Source organism: Natator depressus, chromosome 2, assembly GCF_965152275.1.
Source record: "Natator depressus isolate rNatDep1 chromosome 2, rNatDep2.hap1, whole genome shotgun sequence".
Taxonomy (NCBI): domain Eukaryota; kingdom Metazoa; phylum Chordata; order Testudines; family Cheloniidae; genus Natator; species Natator depressus.
Window position 1 is genome coordinate 102,332,043 of NC_134235.1, and position 20,649 is coordinate 102,352,691.

A 20,649-nucleotide genomic window follows, 5' to 3' on the forward strand; every position below is an offset into this window, starting at 1 on the left:
CCGCAAGGGGTACTTTTCAATAGTGCTGCAAGCACTGGTGGATCACAAGGGACGTTTCACCAACATCAACATGGGATGGCCGGGAAAGGTACATGATGCTCGCATCTTCAGCAACTCTGGTCTGTTTCAAAAGCTGCAGGAAGGGACTTTATTCGCAGACCAGAAAATAACCATTGGGGGTGTTGAAATGCCTATAGTTATCCTTGGGGACCCAGCCTACCCCTTAATGCCATGGCTCATGAAGCCATACACAGGCAGCCTGGACAGTAGTCAGGAGCTGTTCAACTATAGGCTGAGCAAGTGCAGAATGGTGGTAGAATGTGCATTTGGATGTTTAAAAGCGCGCTGGCGCAGTTTACTGACTCGGTTAGACCTCAGCGAAACCAATATTCCCACTGTTATTACTGCTTGCTGTGCGCTCCACAATATGAGAGTAAGGGGGAGACATTTATGGCGGGGTGGGAGGCTGAGGCAAATCGCCTGGCTGCTGGTTACGCACAGCCAGACACCAGGACGGTTAGAAGAGTACAGAAGGGCGCGGTGCGCATCAGAGAAGCTTTGAAAACCAGTTTCATGACTGGCCAGGCTACAGTGTGAAAGTTCTGTTTGTTTCTCCTTGATGAAACTCCCCGCCCCTTGGTTCACTCTACTTCCCTGTAAGCTAACCACCCTCCCCTCCTCCCTTTGATCACCGCTTGCAGAGGCAATAAAGTCACTGTTGCTTCACACTCATGCATTCTTTATTAATTCATCACACAAATAGGGGGATAACTACCAAGGTAGCCCAGGAGGGGTGGTGGAGGAGAGAAGCACCAGGAGGGGTGGTGGAGGAGGGAAGGACAAGGCCACACAGCACTTTAAAAGTTTAAAACTTTAAAACTTATTGAATGCCAGCCTTCTGTTGCTTGGGCAATCCTCTGGGGTGGAGTGGCTGGGTGGCCGGAGGGCCCCTCCCCCCCACGTTCTTGGGCGTCTGGGTGAGGAGGCTATGGAACTTGGGGAGGAGGGTGGCTGGTTACACAGGGGCTGTAGCGGCAGTCGGTGCTCCTGCTGCCTTTCCTGCAGCTCAACCATACGCTAGAGCATATGAGTTTGATCCTCCAGCAGCCTCAGCATTGAATCCTGCCTCCTCTCATCACACTGCCGCCACCTTTCAGCTTCAGCCCTCTCTTCAGCCGCCACTTACTCTCTTCAGCCTGCCACCTCTCCTCCCGGTCATTTTGTGCTTTCCTGCACTCTGACATTGTCCGCCTTCACGCATTCATCTGTGCTCTGTCAGTGTGCGAGGACAGCATGAGCTCAGAGAACATTTCATCGCGAGTGTGTTTTTTTCGCTTTTAATCTTCGCTAGCCTCTGGGAAGGAGAAGGTCCTGTGATCCTTGAAACACATGCAGCTGGTGGAGAAAAAAAAGGGACAGTGGTATTTAAAAAGACACATTTTATAGAACAATGGGTACACTCTTTCATGGTAAACCTTGCTGTTAACATTACATACATAGCACATGTGCTTTCGTTACAAGGTCACATTTTGCCTCCCCCCACTGCGTGGCTAGCCCCTCCTCCCTCCTCACGGCTAACAGCGGGGAACATTCCCTGAGGCAAACAGCCCAGCAGGAACGGGCATCTCTGAATGTCCCCTTAAGAAAAGCACCCTATTTCAACCAGGTGACCATGAATGATATCACTCTCCTGAGGATAACACAGAGAGATAAAGAACGGATGTTTTTTGAACACCAGCAAACATACACTGCAATGCTTTGTTCTAGAATGATTCCTGACTACTTGCTACTGGCCTGGAGTGGTAAAGTGTCTTACCATGGTGGACGGAATAAGGCTGCCCTCCCCAGAAATCTTTTGCAAAGGCTTTGGGAGTACATCCAGGAGAGCCGCGAATGCCAGGGCAAATTAATCATTAAACACGCTTACTTTTAAACCATGTATACTATTTTAAAAGGTACACTCACCAGAGGTCCCTTCTCCGCCTGGTGGGTCCGGGAGGCAGCCTTGGGTGGGTTCAGGGGGTATTGGCTCCAGGTCCAGGGTGAGAAACAGTTCCTGGCTGTCGGGAAAACTGGTTTCTCCGCTTGCTTGCTGTGAGCTATCTTCCTCATCCCCAAAACCTGCTTCCATGTTGCCTCCATCTCCATTGAAGGAGTCAAACAACATGGTTGGGGTCATGGTGGCTGAACCCCCTAAAATGGCATGCAGCTCATCATAGAAGCGGCATGTTTGGGGCTCTGACCCGGAGCGGCCATTTGCCTCTCTGGTTTTCTGGTAGGCTTGCCTCAGCTCCTTAAGTTTCACGTGGCACTGCTTCGGGTCCCTGTTATGGCCTCTGTCCTTCATGCCCTGGGAGATTTTGACAAATGTTTTGGCATTTCGAAAACTGGAACGGAGTTCTGATAGGACGGATTCCTCGCCCCATACAGCGATCAGATCCTGTACCTTCTGTTCGGTCCATGCTGGAGCTCTTTTGCGATTCTGGGACTCCATCATGGTCACCTCTGCTGATAAGCTCTGCATGGTCACCTGCAGCTTGCCACGCTGGCCAAACAGGAAACTGAAATTCAAAAGTTCGTGGGCCTTTTCCTGTCTACCTGGCCAGTGCATCTGAGTTGAGAGTGCTGTCCAGAGCGGTCACAATGGAGCACTCTGGGATAGCTCCCGGAGGCCAATACTGTCTAATTGTGTCCACAGTACCCCAAATTCGACCCAGCAAGGCCGATTTCAGCACTAATTCCCTTGTCGGGGGTGGAGTAAGGAAATCGATTTTAAGAGCCCTTTAAGTCGAAAAAAAGGGCTTCGTCGTGTGGACGGGTGCAGGGTTAAATTGATTTAATGCTGCTAAATTCAACCTCAACTCCTAGTGTAGACCACGGCTAAGTGAGTGGAGACTATAGCCCTCTAGTTGGTTGTAATGTCTTGAGTGGAGTGAGTAAAATTCTTGCTGGATCAGGTTCTTTCAAACACAGATACCTTATTCAGCAGGTCAGCCACTTACCATTCCGTAGGGAAATATTTAAAGATAGCAGATGCACAAATGCTTTGTGACAAAAATAAAATACAGCAAGTTAGAGCAGCACGGCCAATGTTGAGCACTCATCTTCGATTCAAGTTATCACCTCAAAGGATCAGGTCTTTATGCTCATATGACAATTCTTCACTTTTGAGGAATCTTCCCCATCTTAGATTTGATCTAAAAACTTCTAAGTGGTATGGTATCAACACCTATCACACCAAAGAAAAATCTTGATTGGCTGTCAAAAGTAGTTTCAATTATGTCTTCTACGCTTTCAACTACTATTGGTATATGACAGACCTCTACACAGCTCTGCAGGGACAACCTCTATATTTTACTGCAATATTAATTCTATCACCAAGAAATAGTCTTCATTCCCACCTCCACACAAACATGCAGAATTATGGTTAATAGTTGAAGATATTCATCTATGTAAAATTAATTCATTATTATTTTTGAGAGTGATTTTTGAGATTTTCCCCTGTATCCCATGTTCTCCGGGTGGCCCAGGTCCACTGCAGGGGCTTTGGCCCTTGTGATGTTGTCTTGTCTGACACAGAATCTGCTTTAATTCAAGCATGGCACCAAAGGGAAGAACTTGTAATTGGCTTCAGTGGCTAATCATCTCTCTCTCTGGCTCCTGGATCCCCCTGCTACCTGGTTCCAAGAAGTTTGCACTGTAATCCAATTAATTTCTCCTTGAAGATCCTTGCAGGGCAGAAGATATAAAACAAAATGTGGGGAACCTGGCAAGAGGAGCAAAATAATGAATTCCAGGGAAAAGATGATGAACTCTACCACACCTTGGAAAGATGGCAAATTCTGCAGCCATGATATGGGTCCATAGGGTCCTAGATGACATAACTGGAGCATTTCATGCTTTTTAGAGCCATTGTTTCAGGCTGTCTGCAAACTCAAGTAGCCATCACAATATTTGTTTACACTTGGTTCAAACATCTAAGGTTAACTCTGAATCATAAAGGCTTGTAGCAATTTTTTTAAAAATGAAAGCAGACTCTGGATTACAATTCTGCAGCAAGATGCACATTCCACAGCAATTTCCACTGTTATGGGATACACGGGGCCCTGCTAACATCATTTGTTTTGCTTGAGTCAAGGCTTACCAACCAGCAAGCACCATATGAAGATCTTCAGGACCGGACTCAAAAGTGGGGATGGGTGGGGAGGAACCAACGCAAGAAGTGGAAGGATCCACTAGTAGAGTTCTTCCATCCTGAACAATATATAGTGTCTGATTGACAGAGGTGGGTTGGGAATGTGCTTGATAAACCTGCAGGAAATCAACCACTGAAAGAGAAATTAATGGATCCTCAAACCAGCCAACTCTTTCAAATACCCAAATAAGGATAACCAGTACAGATGCAAGGGGCACACCCGCACATTACTATATCTATAAGGAAACTCTAGCGGAGGTCTAAAAGAGCTTTGTCTCTAAGACATGGCAAGTATTACAGATATTAACTTTATTTTGGTGGAGATTAAGCGTGCTAGTTTGAATAGCAGGGCAAGTGCTGTATTAGACAAAGCTAACGTTCATCAAAATGTTTTTCAGGTGAAGAACCAGAATGATAAAAAGAGGTTGTGTGTTGAGGTTAACATTTATACTCTGAACATATTGCCTCTGCACATCCATACTGTGAGTTTTCATGCCCAGCTAGGCAATGACAAACCCTACTGCAAAGTAATTACCTCTTGGGAGAGCATTTGCATAGTGGTGCTCCCTCCTAGCATTCTAGAACCAAAGGTGTAAAAGTCCCCTCTTCCCAAATGTCCCTCAGATACCTTCTATCTCCAGGTACATCCCATAACTCTCCAAAATAGAGGGGAAGAGCATCTGCTTTCTGAATGTATTGATTCCACCGAGACAAAGAGTTATTTTGCTCAGTAACATTATTCTCTTTCTTGATGTTGCCTCCATAGATCCTTACTGTTGGAGACTAGCTAGCAGTGACAATCCTCAGAAGGAAGAGCGAGGAGTCCTTTTAACTGAAGTATTATTGACACACCACTTTCCCAAATGGAACAGTCAATCTGTATTGAAAGAATAATGCTTCCTAAGTAGGTATAATTCAGGTTCCATACTGTAGATCTAATCTATCTTTACATATGAATAAAGGTTGCAGAAACGGCCTCTCCTTTAGTAGAAAGGGTTTTATGTTTTCCTGTTACAGGAACTTCAGCAAACAATCAGCCTATCTGAATACAGAATTTGATCCATTTAGATCATCTCTCTACTGCAAATGATTAGCCTTTAGCTTTTTCATCAGAAGCCACAACCTTGTCTCATTGGTTTCTGACTCCTAAGATCTGACACAAGGATCTTGGATCCAATGAGGCCCTATCATCCTTGAACTTCTGGGATCCAACAAATGACCATATGTCTTTAGATTATAGGAGGCCACTTGCACTAGGGCATAATCAGAACCAACCTTTGCCTGAGTCTCTAATAGATCAATGCATGATATAGGATGCCTGTTTCCCCTTTGCTTTCTGTCCTTCTTAAAAATAGAAGCAGATGGAATCAAGTACTGCTCAGACGTTTAGAGACCCAGTTGGTCTACACCAGGGGTGGGCAAACTTTTTGGCCCGAGGGCCACATCTGGGTATGAAAATTGTATGGTGGGTCATGAATGCTCACTAAATTGGGGTTGGGATTCAGAACGGGGTGTGGGCTCTGGGGTGGGGCTAGAAAAGAGGAGTTCAGGGTGTGGGAGGGAGCTCCGGGCTGGGATGCGGGGGCAGGGGTAAGGGCTTTGGCAGGGGGTGCATGTCCCCCCTCTGGCTTGGCCAGGTGGCTCTGTGCACTGCCCCATCCACAGATACCGCCCCTGCAGCTCCCATTGGCTGCAGTTCCTGGCCAATGGGAGCTTCAGGGGTGGCGCCTGTGGACAGGGCAGTGTGCAGAGCCCCCTGGCTGCCCCTAAACGTAGGAGCTGGAAGGGGGACATACCGCTGCTTCCGGGAGCCGCAGTGTGGTCCCCGACCCCACTTCCCAGCTGGAGCGCGGGAGCGGGGCAAGCCCCAGACCCCACTCCTCAGCGGCAGCTCGAGGGCTGGATTAAATCTGCTGGCGGGCTGGATGTGGGCGGCGGGCCGTAGTTTGCCCACCCCTGGTCTACACACAGGGAAAGGATCCAAAGACCTCCTGTTGTGATGGGTATGTCTTCTGCAACTAGTTTCAGACCATAAGAACCTCCCAGCAACACAGAGCTTGATCCTGATGGACCACAGAACTAAATGACCTAAAGAATCTCATGGCACCATGGTTACTGGGATCCTTCCCCAGTGAATCTGATGACTCCTTAGGCAAAGACTCAGAAGCACCTTCGGGAACTATGATTCAATCCTGGGGCAGCTCAGCAGGGATATTTTGTCAGTCCTGAGCACCGACATCTTTCCCCATATGCCATAGTAGAGGGAACCTAACAGTTAGACAAAGTCTAAACATGCAAATAGCTAATTACAAACCTACTGCTAGATAATGCTTTGAACCAAACCGACAGAGTGATTATATAGCAGAATGCCAATGCAAGGAAAGGATTGGGTTCCTCACCTGCTCAGGCCAGTGACAAGAGAAGAACTGAGTGACAGTTTTGGGGTTGGGAAGTAGGAGAGCTGTGATACCTGTCGGTTCTAGAATGCTGGACTAGACTGCTTTGGTGAGCTATTAGAAACAGAATGCCTGTATTTGAAGACATCCCTGTCCTGGGCTGGAGTTGTGAAACAATTAATGAAAAAGAGTTGCAATGCTCTTGTGTTTGTCTGGCATGGATAAGAGCTGTTCTATAGTCATTGTAAATCTGCCATGCCTCAGTGTTTTTGTGGGGCAGTACCTTTTTAATGTAAAAGCAGTTGGGATGTCTGGATAATCGAGGCAGATTTTAATGACTAGCTTCAAAACTGAAACATGGAACTTGGCCAGTCAATGTAGTAAAAAAAAAAAAAAAAAAGCCAGTGTGATGGACAATTTTGCTGGAACACAAATCTATTTCTTATGCTGAAGTCTGCATTTCTCCCTATAAACCTAATGTTGATACGGTCCCTATATCAGTTAATAATACAAACATCCAAGAAACACTGACTTTGTTCCCTCTGCAGCAAAAAGGAACCGATCCAGGTGACACTCTGCCATGGATGTTGTAAGACATATTAATTTGCGGGATACAAGTCACATGATTATTGCTGTGTAGGGAGCTGTCTCTTAGGCCTGTATTGTTCACTGTTTCCTTAAGTGTGGGTTTAATAGTTGAGCTGAAAAAAAATGATGAATAGTGGTGTAGATGATAACATCTCTCCATCAACAAGAGTGACACCCAAAATATTTAATATACGTGCTAACCTGGGACACAGTCATCTGCCAATGAGCTCATGGATTCAGACATCGTAATAGAAATGAGACCAGAAACAGAGGGAGGAAAACAGCTGATGAGACTATAGAATAGGAAGATGAAACAGTTATGCCAATTCACAAAGAAACGCAGATGTGCCAGTCGTATTGATTTTGCATCATGGACGTGGGGAAAATAAGACCAAGATTCCAACTAGCACTCATGTAATCACTTGCAGTCTCATGCTCTGCCCTGCAGAAGCCACTAATAAGAGGAAAGTGGTTAATTTTTTCAGTGCTGGTTTATCTTTTTGGATCTTTGAATATAATGACTGTACCATACAGTACACTGAGCAATGTTTTTATCTTTATACTTTTTACCTTTTACTTCAGACATATTGAAGGTAATTTTCATGGGCCTGGAACTGTATTGTTTTCTGTGCTAGCAAATGAGTACGCTGATAGGAGAGGGATCAGCTGTGGACTCTATATGCTTTGTTACATAGTTGAGTGTAGCAATCAACCAAATGCAAGGATTAGATGGAAAACTGCCTAAATCTATTCTTTTAGCTAAATTCTATTGCAAACCAATTTAAAAAACAGAACAGCTGCAAACTAGGCCCTTCTTTATGCCTCTTCCATTAACCAGAATTCTGAACTTAGTTTTTCTCTAGAACAGCAGGTGACCATAACACTTAAAACAGTGCAGGGAATGTACCTATCATCAGTCATCATAGAGAAACAAAGAACTCTAAACTTAGATCTTAGCTAATAAAGACAAGCTGAAAAGCCTTTTAATACAAATTTTTGTTTGTAATTACAGATAAATCTATTTGGGCATAAGCTTTTGCAGGCTATAAGTAGGTTATAGCCCACAAAAGCTTATGCCTAAATAAATTTGTTAGTCTCTAAGGAAGGGGCGTGCAAACTTTTTGGCCTGAGGGCCACATCAGGGTTGTGAAATGGTATGGAGGGCTGGGTAGGGAAGGCTGTGCCTCCCCAAACAGCCTAGCCCCTGCCCCCTCCCACTTCCCGCCCCCTTACTGCCCCCCTCAGAACCCCTAACCCATCCAACCCACCCTGCTCCTTGTCCCCTGATTGCCCCCTCCCGGGACCAATCAGGGGACAAGGAGCAGAGTGGGTTGGATGGGTTGGGGGTTCTGTATGCAACGGTCCCCTATCCAACCCCCCACCCCTCCGCTCCCTGTCCCCTGACTGCCCTGACCCCTATCCACACCCCCACCCCGACAGTCCCCCTGGGACTCCCACGCCTATCTAACTCCCCATTCCTTATCCCCTGACCACCCTCCCCAGAACCTCCACCCCATCCAACCACCCCCTGCTCCCTGCCCCCTATCCAACCGCCCCCTGCTCCCTGTCCCCTGACTGCCCCTCAGGATCCTCTGCCCCTTATCCAACCCCCCTGCTCCCCATCCCCTTACCATGCCGCTCAGAGTGGCAGGACTGGCTTATTAGAAAGCCACTGGGAGGTGGGCGGGCGCAAGCCGTGCTGCGCGGCAGGAGCAGCGGGCCAGAACGCTCCCCACACGGCGGCGTGGCTGCGGGAGAGGGGCTGGGGCTAGCCTCCCCGGCTGGGAGCTCGGGGCCTGGGCAGGACGGTCCCGTGGGTCAGATGTGGCCCACGGGCCATAGTTTTCCCACCTCTGCTCTAAGGTGCCACAAGTACTCCTCGTTGTTTTTGCTGATACAGACTAACACGGCTACCCCCTGAGATAAATCTATAACTTTCTTTTAAGACAAACAAAATAGTGTATTATGTAGTTAGAGTTATGTATCCATAAGAAGCCATCTTTCAGCCTTATCTACATAAGAGCTATGCTTTTTTAATCTGTCATGAGGTTTTAAAAACATCCCTCTACTTTTGGCCGAATATTTCTCATGGTTAGTCTCGGACATTGAGAACATTTTAGAAGTTTATATAAAATTGGGAAAGCAATTTCTGCATTATGCAACTGCATCCGATGAAGTGAGCTGTAGCTCACGAAAGCTTATGCTCAAATAAATTTGTTAGTCTCTAAGGTGCCACAAGTACTCCTTTTCTTTTTGTAAAAAAATGTTACTTTTTCTCTTTATATTAATGAGTTTGAGTTAATAGTTTTTATATGAGTTTCTCTTTTACATACAAGGAATATTTTTCTACATAATTAGAATAATCTATTTAGGGAAATATGTGCAGCTTAAAGATGTATCAGAAAAGCACATACAAATATATAAAAAGTTTGTGAATTGAAAACTTTAACAGAATAAAAATAAATGCCAACATTTTCAAATGGGCCTCTAAAATTGTACCCATAAATGTTGATTAGGTCCACGTATAAATCCTGCATATACAAGAACAAAGGTATTTTGTATGTATAAGTAGGGTAATTCAGCATCTAACTACCCAAATGGTCTAGGCAAACAAGTTTGCATGTGCAAATGTGAGTTTTACGTATGGGAAAAATTTTAGGGGCAATTTCAGAGGCCTAACATAAGAACATAAGAATGGCCATACTGGGTCAGACCAAAGGTCCATCTAGCCCAGCATCCTGTCCACCGACAGTGGCCAATGCCAGGTGCCCCAGAGGGAGTGAACCTAGCAGGTAATGATCTAGTGATCTCTCTCCTGCCATCCATCTCCATCCTCTGATAAACAGAGGCTAGGTACACCATTCCTTACCCATCCTGGCTAATAGCCATTAATGGACTTAACCTCCATAAATTTATCCAGTTCTCTTTTAAACCCTGTTATAGTCCTAGCTTTCACAATCTCCTCAGGCAAGGAGTTCCACAGGTTGACTGTGCGCTGAGTGAAGAAGAACTTCCTTTTATTTGTTTTAAACCTGCCACCCATTAATTTCATTTGGTGCCCCTAGTTCTTATATTATGGGAACAAGTAAATAACTTTTCCTTATTCACTTTCTCCACACCACTCATGATTTTATATACCTCTATCATCTCCCCCCTTAGTCTCCTCTTTTCTAAGCTGAAAAGTCCTGGCCTCTTTAATCTCTCCTCATATGGGACCTGTTCCAAACCCATAATCATTTTAGTTGCCCTTTTCTGAACCTTTTCTAATGCCAGTATATCTTTTTTGAAATGAGGGGACCACATCTGTACGCAGTATTCAAGATGTGGGCATACCATGGATTTATATAAGAGCAATAAGATATTCTCCGTCTTATTCTCTATCCCTTTTTTAATGATTCCTAACATCCCAGTTGCTTTTTTGACTGCAGCTGCACACTGCGTGGATGTCTTCAGAGAATTATCCACGATGACTCCAAGATCTTTCTCCTGATTAGTTGTAGCTAAATTAGCCCCCATCATATTGTATGTATAGTTGGGGTTATTTTTTCCAATGTGCATTACTTTACATTTATTCACATTAAATTTCATTTGCCATTTTGTTGCCCAATCACTTAATTTTGTGAGATCTTTTTGAAGTTCTTCACAGTCTGCTTTGGTCTTAACTATCTTGAGCAGTTTAGTATCATCTGCAAACTTTGCCACCTTACTGTTTACCCCTTTCTCCAAATCATTTATGAATAGGTTGAATAGGATTGGTCACCCTTGGGGAACACCACTAGTTACCCCTCTCCATTCTGAAAATTTACCATTTATTCCTACCCTTTGTTCCCTGTCTTTTAACCAGTTCTCAATCCATGAAAGGATCTTCCCTCTTCTCCCATGACAACTTAATTTACGTAAAAGCCTTTGGTGAGGGACCTTGTCAAAGGCTTGTTTCAAAACTGTACCCAAAATGTTTTAAATACCATTTTTCCTTTTCTTCTCCCTCCCCAAGAGTGACATCTTTACATTCACAAGCATATCACTGAAAGTGTTGCTATTAAAGACTTGAACTCATGATTTTGTAGTTTCCTAGCAAAAATTAATTACATCAAACTTCCACAAAGGTGCATCTTATATTTACATAATACCTTTCATCCTTGAGACTCCCAAAGCACACCACTGAAAAGCAGCCCGCAACAGTTGTTTTAACAGGGCCCAGCAGAAGTATAAAAGTTTAGGAATAAACAAAAACAACAAGTAACTGAATATCCATAAAAAGAAAAGGAGTACTTGTGGCACCTTAGAGACTACCCAATTTATTTGAGCACAGGCTTTAATGAGCTACAGCTCACTTCATCGGATGCATTCCATAGCCAATTGGAAATGCAGGTGCCATTTACCCAGTTGAAATTTCAGATGAATAATTATACGCAACCAGGTCATCGGGACTGACACCTTTATTCCGGTAAAGAGCGCTGTTGGACCTTTAACAACAAGACCTGGTCAGGGTCAGTTTTCGATCTCATACAAAAGCTGGCATGCCAAGAGCACAACCCAGGAGGCCGATTCAGTCGTAAAAAGAACAGGCGGACTTGTGGCACCTTAGAGACTAACCAATTTATTTGAGCATGAGCTTTTGTGAGCTCACTTCATCGGATGCATACTGTGGAAAGTGTAGAAGAGATAGGAGTGCCACCTACTCAGCAGACCGCCCCGCATCGCGGAGCACGCTGCATCATGCGGTCTCAGCAGCATCCCATTCATGCCCTGAGCCCGTCCGGCGCGTGGTAACTGATGAGATCAGCGCCCGCGCGGCGGTATCGGTTTCGCTCCTGCCGCGGGGTGTTCGCCCAGCAGCGGCGCTACAGGCGGGCGCAGTTTCCCTTCTCACTGGGTGGCCGCCGCTGGGCACTTGGATTACAGCTCAAACCCTGCCCCGGGGCGCCACCTAGCGGCTCGCCAGCCCCGCCCCAAGTACCACGTGCGCAGGGGACGCCTGAGCGGGGCGCGCAGGTAGCGGCGGCCGGTAAGACAGCGCGTGGCGCCGCCGGAGAGCGCGCGCGCGGGCGCGCGCCAGGCTGAGAGCGGCCGCCGCTGGCTGCGCTGAGCGGAGGCTGGGGACGAGCCGCTTCAGCGGTAGCCGCGCATTTTCTTCCCCAGGCTGGTCGCGTGGCAGGGGGAACCCGCTGGGGGCAGGGCAGGCGGGATGGGTGGCGGCTGGTGCCGGGAGTGTGCCCCTTGCTCTTTCCTTCCTCGGCTCTCTGGCTGCACGTGCGCTCGGCCGCCCGGCGCCAACCCCCTGCCTGGTTGCTTCTTTTTTTGGGGGGGGGGGTTAGTCGCCTGTGCTCTGAGCCTGGGTGCAGCCTAGGGGGAGGCAGGCAGCCTGGGCGCCCAGCTAGGGAGGGGGACTGGAGGCTGCCCCTGAGCATGTGGGCGGGGAGGGATTTTTTTGCTGCCTTAGAGGAGGCTTTGCCAAATTCGCCGGCGCTGCACAGCGCTTGGCTTGGCAAACTGCCGCCAGCTCGACTCCCTTTCCGCTGTTAGGAAGGGGTTTACACACCGCGAGGCGGGGACGGGGGAGCCGTTTTCTTAAACCCATACAGTGTCTGGCGAGCAAGACCTGAAATCTCTTTCGCTAAGTTAGTGGTGTCCTCTGGAGCACAGAGCTGCTCTCCACTGAAGAGGGACTTGACATTCTCAGTATGCGAGGTTTTTTTTCTTTTCTTTTCTTTGGTTTTCTTTTTTCCCCATATCTAGTGTGTTCAGGTTACAGGTGAACAACTGCTAGCCCCGGTGCTCTTTGATGCTCTTCAGTTCATCACCATTGTAAAGATCCTATGGACCAAACTGCTCCCAGTGAGCCTATGCAACCTCCTTGTGGTTATTGAGGTTGCACAGATGGAACCGACTAACTTTTAAAAAACAGGGTTTTTTGTTCACAAAATAGGAGAGACTCTGCTTCTCACTCAGTCTTAGGCTTGGTCTCTACTAGAAAATTAGGTTGGTTTAACAACATCGGTCAGGGGTGTGAAAAAATCAATGTTCCTGAGCAGTGTTGTTAAACCAACCTAAGTTCCCATGTAAACAGTGCTGGGTCTTCCATCCACCTAGCTACTGCCTCTTGGGGGGTGGATTACCTGTGCCAACGGGAGAACCTGTTGTAGTGTTTTAAGTGTAGACAAGCCCTTCTGAGTTGATGAATCTGCAGGGCCAACTGTTAAGGGGCAGCAAAAACTTAAGTTACTACCATCAACAGATGTTCTTTCCACACGTTTTTTTCCTGTACGAACAAGTATGCTTTTCACAGTAGAACTGAACTTTAGGGCTTAAATCTATGGAGTCTCTATATCTGTAAAGTCTTTCACATGTCAAATCAGAGCCTCAGTTTTAGCCACACCTTCAGTTATCCAATTTTCATATCCTCTATCTTGTGCAGGTGGTGGATCTCTTAGGGTTTGGGGGAGAGGGGCATTTTGGGTAATAGGCAGTGCATGTTAGTGTAATGGGGTATCCATGAACAGCAGCAAGAGAAAATTAGAAGTTGTGTGTTTTGTTTAAACTCACAAAAATGCCCCCCTTGAACAGAGATCCATTAGTCAGTTGTGGTGTACTTTTCATTTAGATACCTGTGTGTAATACATGTAAAGCCTCCTACTTATTTTTATTTTTTTAAATTGTGATAGACCATGTGAAGGTCTCTCAGCGTGCCTTGTTTTAGCTTTCTTTTAAAAACTTAGATGTGAGCTTGAAAGAAAGTTTTTAAAGAATGAAAGGGTCTGAGATGGGCTTGTGGGTGCGTAAGAGGGATGTTTCCCAAGACTGAAGCTAAATAAACTTGTTCATGTGTTTACAAGACCACACCAAAAGAATGGAAAGCATTAAGGCCTCAATCCTGCAATTAGCTCTGTGCAACCAGATGCCCATTGAAGTCAATGGAACTCTACACTTGCATGGGGGGCACCCATAAGCAACTTGCTGCAGAATTGAGACTTAAACTGGCAGTTGAATTGCCTTAAAGAATCTTTATGGTGGGATTCTACTTCAAATAGTAAATAAGAAGTAAAATGATACATAATGTTGTGCCCTCTCACCAAGTGTGCTGCAGAAAAGGAGATGTTCTCTTATCTTCTATTTCCTCTTTTCTCTGCAGTTTCCACTGACCTTGGTAATTTAGGATTATTGTAGACCATTGATACTCAGACCTCAGTGATTCAGGAGCCAAATTAGAAATCTACATTACCCAAAGAGCCACAGTAGTGTGAATTCGTTGTTTCATTTACTGTAGTACTAGATACTCATATTTAAACAGTATGGCAGGGGAAATATTGTGTGCGTGTGTGTAGATAGATGTATATCTCAGCTAAAATTGGTTAATATAATAAAAGCATCCTGATTGATTAGTTAAATCAGTGTTTTAATATGTGCTGCAGAGAGCTGCAGGACACACATTAAAGAGTGACTTGTGGCTCCTCAGCCTCGGTCTGAGTGTCACTGTTTTAGACTTAAAACTTCTAAATATTTGCCTTCTAGACAGACTTAGACAAAGAGCAAGAATGGCAGAGAGACCTATGTGGGAGCAAGTTGGAACAAGTTTTGTGCATCTCTATTACCAGCGTTTTGATACCAGTAGAGTAGAGCTAAGTGCTCTCTATGTAAGTATCAGTTTGACTTTGCTCGAACTTTTAACTTCCTCATTGATCATCTTGAATGATAAGTTATGGGCTTGATGTATTCTGCACTTCCACTACAAAGACAGTTTGTATGAGGCAATGTTTCTGTCTTGGATAGAATGGAAGCAAGTACATATCCCCCCCCAATTCTAATTCCTTAAACTGTCATTTTACCCTATAAAATATGATTCTTGGTAAATATTCCTCTCTTCTGTCAACAATTGTGGGATTTTTTTAAAATCCATTTTTCTGAGTAGCAGAAATGTCAGGGTGAGGGAGTGGGAGTTGTTGTTTCACTTGCTGGAGAACTTGAACTATGAGAGATCTGTCACAGTGAAGAAACATCAAAAACTAAAAGGGGAAGTGGTGAAATTTGCTTTTTTAAAATTTTCTTAACTTGATTCTGCCATTCTTCCATATGAACTGTAGGCCCTCTTAAGACATCTGTGGGGAAACAGGAAGAAGTTCTTAAAGTGGGGTGAGGATTGAATATCAAAACCCTACAGCCCTAGTGTAAGTGATGGCACAAGCTAGGCCAAAAATAGAATGGGTGGGTCTACTTCTTGAAAGGTTGCTTGACTCTGCCAGTATCTCCCTTTCTGATCACAAGCTGTACCATTTTTGATAACTTATTAGTCATGTTCTGCATAACTTCCAGTTGTAACAAATACTCATTTGCTAGTGACTAAATTAGATTACCAAACGCTTCATGTGTATCCCTAGGATTCTTTAAGCCAGTGTTTCTCATGGACCAGTGCCAGTCCCTGACACAGTTTAGGAAGGCAGCAAGCTGGTACCTAGTATCAAAAGGTTGAGAAACACTGCTTTAGGCTACATCCCTCAGACCTTTCAATCTTACCTCATTTCTGTAACATTGACATGAATGACTTAGACACTTTGTTCTCTTTTTCAGACAGATGCTTCTTGCTTGTCCTGGGAAGGACAGCAATTCCAAGGAAAAACAGCCATCATGGAAAAGCTGATGGTATGCTTCTGTATATGTTAAAAGTGGTTTTAAAAAACAAAACTAAACTAAACTCTGAACTGCTTTGTTGTCTCAGGATTGAAAAACCAATTACACCTGCACGCTTCCATGTGATTACAGGTAGTAGAGAGAACACCTGTACCTGAGTTGCAGAACTTTTCAGAGTTCAAAAAAATCTGATTGCTGCAATGAAACTGATGTTAAAATTGCATTGTAAGGTTCCATGTTCGTTCAATAACATCTGCTTAATTTACAAGTCAAATATTTTTTCAAAGTGCCAGCACCTCAAAGTTAAGCTGAGTTCTTTCCTTCCTCTTCATCACAAATAAGATGTTCTGCAGGCTGAATTCAGCCCTCTGTTATGCCTGTGAAACCTTGTTACTGTAGTTGAGGGATGAATTAGGCCCTGTAGTTGAAACTTAATGCACAGATCTGTTGATGGATGAGGCAGTATAAAATCCAACTCTCTTAGCTAGGTCTGCTCTGCTAACCGGAATCAAACATATTAAACTTGTCGGTAAGTTTCAGCAGATAGGATTCTGAATACACATGGGAAATAAGAGTAACTGAGTAAGAAGTTGCCATTTCTTACAATAGTCACTTTTTAGTTTGAGTAAACAGTACAAAAGTGTTAAGATGCAGCATATTTAAACACCCACTTATTAAAACTTTCTTAATATCTAATCCTTTTGTTGTTGGTAAAGAATCACATACATAGATCTTTATGCCAGTTGACCATATGGAAATTGGTCGTCTTGTGATATGAGGAAAGAAATATTTAGAAAATGTCTTCCCTGCAAGATCATTGAGCAGGATTATTGTACAGTGTTACAGGGGGGATTTCCATTCCCTCACTTGACACAATAATACACTTTTCTAAAGCACAATATTATAGTTAACTATACTAAACGTTGACTTTTTTCTATCAGATTTGCTTTTGTTTGCACTATTAAGACTTGACATTCATATGGCCAATTAGTATTTTGTGTATTAGCTGCATTGTATGTCTAACTCTCTTGGATCAGGGACCACGTAGAGTACCAAGTACACTGCTGGAGCAGAAATATTAATGGAGTTAAATACTTGCATTAATATGTTCAGTGTTTGAGTTTCTTTTTTAATCCCTCCTAAACAGAGCCTTCCATTCCAAAAAATCCAACACAGCATAACATCTCAAGATCACCAACCAGCGCCTGATAACTGTATACTTAGTATGGTGGTTGGTCAGCTGAAGGTGAGACTGGCAAACTGTAATGCTTTGACTAGTATGTAAGGAGAAGCTTGTTGGTCTTAGAAATACTGCATTCTGCTACTGCATTTAAATCAATTCTTTTGTAATTAAAAAGAATTCCTGTTTGAGCGTGAGGTAATACCACTAATGCTGTGTCTTGATGTCAGTTGAATAGACTTGAAAAGAAAGGCAGTGGATATTTAATTGATACAAGCTATGCTAATAGACTTGAGTAGTTTGAGGGGGTTTGGCTTGGACATGTGGGCTATACTTCCTACTTCTAACTTACTATTTTATTTATTTATAGGTGGATAATGACCCAGTGATGGGATTCCACCAGCTGTTTGTTCTCAAGAATATTAGTGATAATTGGGTTTGCACCAATGATATATTTAGACTGGCCCTGTACAACTTTGCTTGAATATTTTTCTGTTCTCAAATGTCCGTTTCTACTACCACTTTCAAATCTGACACAAAAATAAATAAATTGTTGTTTAAATTGTTCTGTGGTGGTTTATGCAGTCTGTTGATCAAAAGACCATGCACTTGCTAGCTTGTGGTTCTCTTCCCGTCTCCTAACCATATCTTGGTGTAATATTGGCTTGTAAACTGTAGACAGCAGGAATGTGAATTGTTTCTATATTATCATAATGATAGCAAGTTTCCAGAGTCTGCAATTTACTATCTATGAACTATAGTTTTTTAGAAAAGAGTTAAGTATCAGGGGGTGGCCGTGTTAGTCTGGATCTGTAAAAGCGGCAAAGAGTCCCATGGCACCTTACAGACCAACAGACGCACTGGAGCACAAGCCTCTGTGGGTGAATACCCACTTTGCCAGATGCATGACAAAGTGGGTATTCACCCACGAAAGCCCACGCTCCAACACGTCGCCAGTCCATGGCGCCACAGGACTCCTCGCCGCCTTTCTATAAAAGAGTTGGCAGCACAAACTCCATGTAAGTACTTTGTAGCTATGGGATGATTAGTGGTTGTGTCTCATGAAATGCACTTTTCAAATCCAGTACTTTCAGAGAATGTGAAAGCAGTGCAACTTGGTATGAAATTTGTATATGAACATTAGTAGCGGTAAGTGCTCCCATTACAAACTTTGGGCCATGTTCTCCCTTCTCGGCGAGGGGGAGAAGGGAGCAGAAAATGGAGGATTGACTTTAATCTGTGAAAGTGCTTTAGGTGCTCCCTTCTCCCCCTTGCCGAGAAGGGAGAACATGGCCCAAAGTTTGTAATTACGCTGATGTTTCAGCGTACAGGAGCATTCACAGTATGCTAGACAAACACAGAGGAAGACATGTATGCTCTTGAGAGCAGCGACCTCTATAAAACAGAGGAAGGGAATGGCAATGGGACACACTATGCAAGCAGACTGATAAGGATGATAAGCACAAGTCTTATTAAAATTTTGGTGGTTGTCCTTTTTGCTTAAACACTAGGGCCGGATCCAGAGCCACAAAAGTATTTAATCACTTAAGTCCCAATTTTTAGGCACCATTGTGATTCACAAAACCTCCACTTAAGAGCCACTCAACCACATAGTCCCCAAAATTCACTCAGCATCTAAACTTGCACTGTAAGTGTTCTCTAGCTGCCTATGTTGCTGCCTCACTTTAGGTATCTAGACACCTAAGCTCTACAAACCAGGGAAAGAGAGATGAAGGAGCACATATCTCACCCCTAAGGCCTGATCTGGTAGCTATGGTCAGAGTTTCTTGTGTTCCACTATGGATAAATATTATTGAGTCAGAGAGATTCCCTAACCTGGAGTTTAAGGCACCAGCATGGGAGGTGGGAGATCCAGGGGCCAGTTGCGCTGCTACGATGACTACTTACACACAGCAGCACAGATTCCTCAGGAAAGGTTGAGGAAGGTCCTTATCAGCATATCCTGTAGCTCAGTGGTTAGAGCCCCCTCAGAGAGAGAGAATTTGAAAAGGGTCTTCCCTTCTGATGGAGAGGGGGAATTGAACCCAGGTCTCTCATATCCCAGTTGATTGTGCTAACCATTGGGCTGAAAGTTAAGAGGAGCATCACTTCCTCTGGTTGTTTTGCATGGAGAGAAGTGTCTGCCTCACTCACTTAAAAGAAGACCAGGTGTGTAAACCACCTGACTCAGAGAGGGATTCCCGATTGCTGATAAGGCACCTATCGGTCCTAATCTCCCAGAGAGGGGCAGGCCTTAGAACACACCCCTCTTGTCAATATCCTCCATTGGCTAGTTTGGGCAGCTCTCTATGTGTAGGGAGCCTACGTGCCTAACTCAGGCTTTGAGAATCCCATTGTTCCTTTAATTCTCCTGGTGTCTAAAAGTTAGATGTGGATCCAGGCCCTGATGCCTCATATTGAGTTAGTAATTCACTCTGCTAGTAGCCTCACTGGTTTCAGTGGAACTACTTGGCAGACTAAGATATTATGTAACATGAGTAAAGATTAGAGAACCATACTCAGCAGGGAGCACAAGTGAGTACTACTTACTGTGAGTAAGCCTTGCTGAATCTAGCCCCATATCGGGGGCATCTTTTAACACATAGCACTGCCAAAGGTACATGGCAGTAGTAGCCTACCATATTCTGACTTCTGAGAGCCTGGTTATAGGACAACAAATTGGAGTTGGGTATTGAGAGGGCATGTCAGTTCCAGGAAAGAGACCTAACCATGACTTCTTATTCTCCCATTCTAGAGCTAATCTTAAGGATATGTGTATCATCTGCTTGTATCTACTCCCCTTACGTGCATGCTAAAACAGTGGGGCCAGGGATTCTGACAACAAAAGAAGCTTTTTTGGTTTTAAAATAGGAAAAAAATAGACCAAAAGTCACTTCATGGATGGGGGATGAGTAACTAGGAATCCCAGGATGGGGAGATGGAATGTAGTAGGACTCCTCATAATACCAGCTAGCTCTTGCAGAGTACTTTTCATCATTAGGTGTCAAAGGGCTTCACAAAACAAGTCAGTAGTCTCCCCATTTTATAGATAGGGGTAAAATGGACAGAGAGGTGAAGTGACTTTCCAAAACTCACCCAAAAGTCTAGTGGCAGAGCTGGGAATAGAACCTAGGCCTCATGAGTTAAGCCCATGCTCTATCCCAGGGGTGGGCAAACTTTTTGCCCTGAGGGCCACATCAGGGTTCCAAAAGTGTATGGAGGGCTGGGTAGGGAAGGCTGTGCCTCCTCAAATAGCCTGGTCTCCTCCCCCTCCCACTACCCACCCCCTGACTGCCCCCCTTAAAACCCCTGATCCATCCAACCCCCCCTGCTCCTTGTCCCCTGACAGCCCCCTCCTGGGAGCCCCACCCCTAACCGCCCCCCCCCAGGATCCCACCCCCTATCCAACCCCCCCTGCTCCCTGTCCCCTCACTGCCCCAACCCCTATCCACACCCCCACCCCCTGACAGGCGCCGGGACTGCCACACCTATCCAACTGCTCCCTGTCCCCTGACTGCCCCTGGTACCCTCTGCCCCTTATCTAACCCCCCAGCTCCCATACCATGCCTCTCAGAGCAGCAGGACTGGCAGCCACACCGCCCAGCTGGAGCCAGCCATGCCACCGTGCTGCCCAGCAGGAGCTCGCAGCCCTGCCGCCCAGAGCG

At 45.0% G+C, this 20,649-nt stretch overlaps 1 protein-coding gene across 2 annotated transcripts; it reads left to right on the top strand.

The window, feature by feature from the left end:
* The first annotated feature begins 11,889 nt into the window (after positions 1-11,889).
* LOC141981486 (nuclear transport factor 2-like) lies at positions 11,890-17,516 on the top strand. 2 transcript variants are annotated; one of them, XM_074943151.1, is made up of 5 exons: positions 11,890-12,187; positions 14,692-14,813; positions 15,745-15,816; positions 16,952-17,050; positions 17,355-17,516. In XM_074943151.1, the coding sequence occupies exons 1-5, from the start codon at positions 11,956-11,958 to the stop codon at positions 17,466-17,468; spliced, it is 639 nt and encodes a 212-aa protein (XP_074799252.1). In that variant the 5' UTR covers positions 11,890-11,955; the 3' UTR covers positions 17,469-17,516. The 2 variants fall into 2 exon arrangements, with proteins under 2 accessions (XP_074799252.1, XP_074799253.1); XM_074943152.1 differs by lacking the exon at positions 11,890-12,187 and adding an exon at positions 12,208-12,297.
* Positions 17,517-20,649: the final 3,133 nt, after the last annotated feature.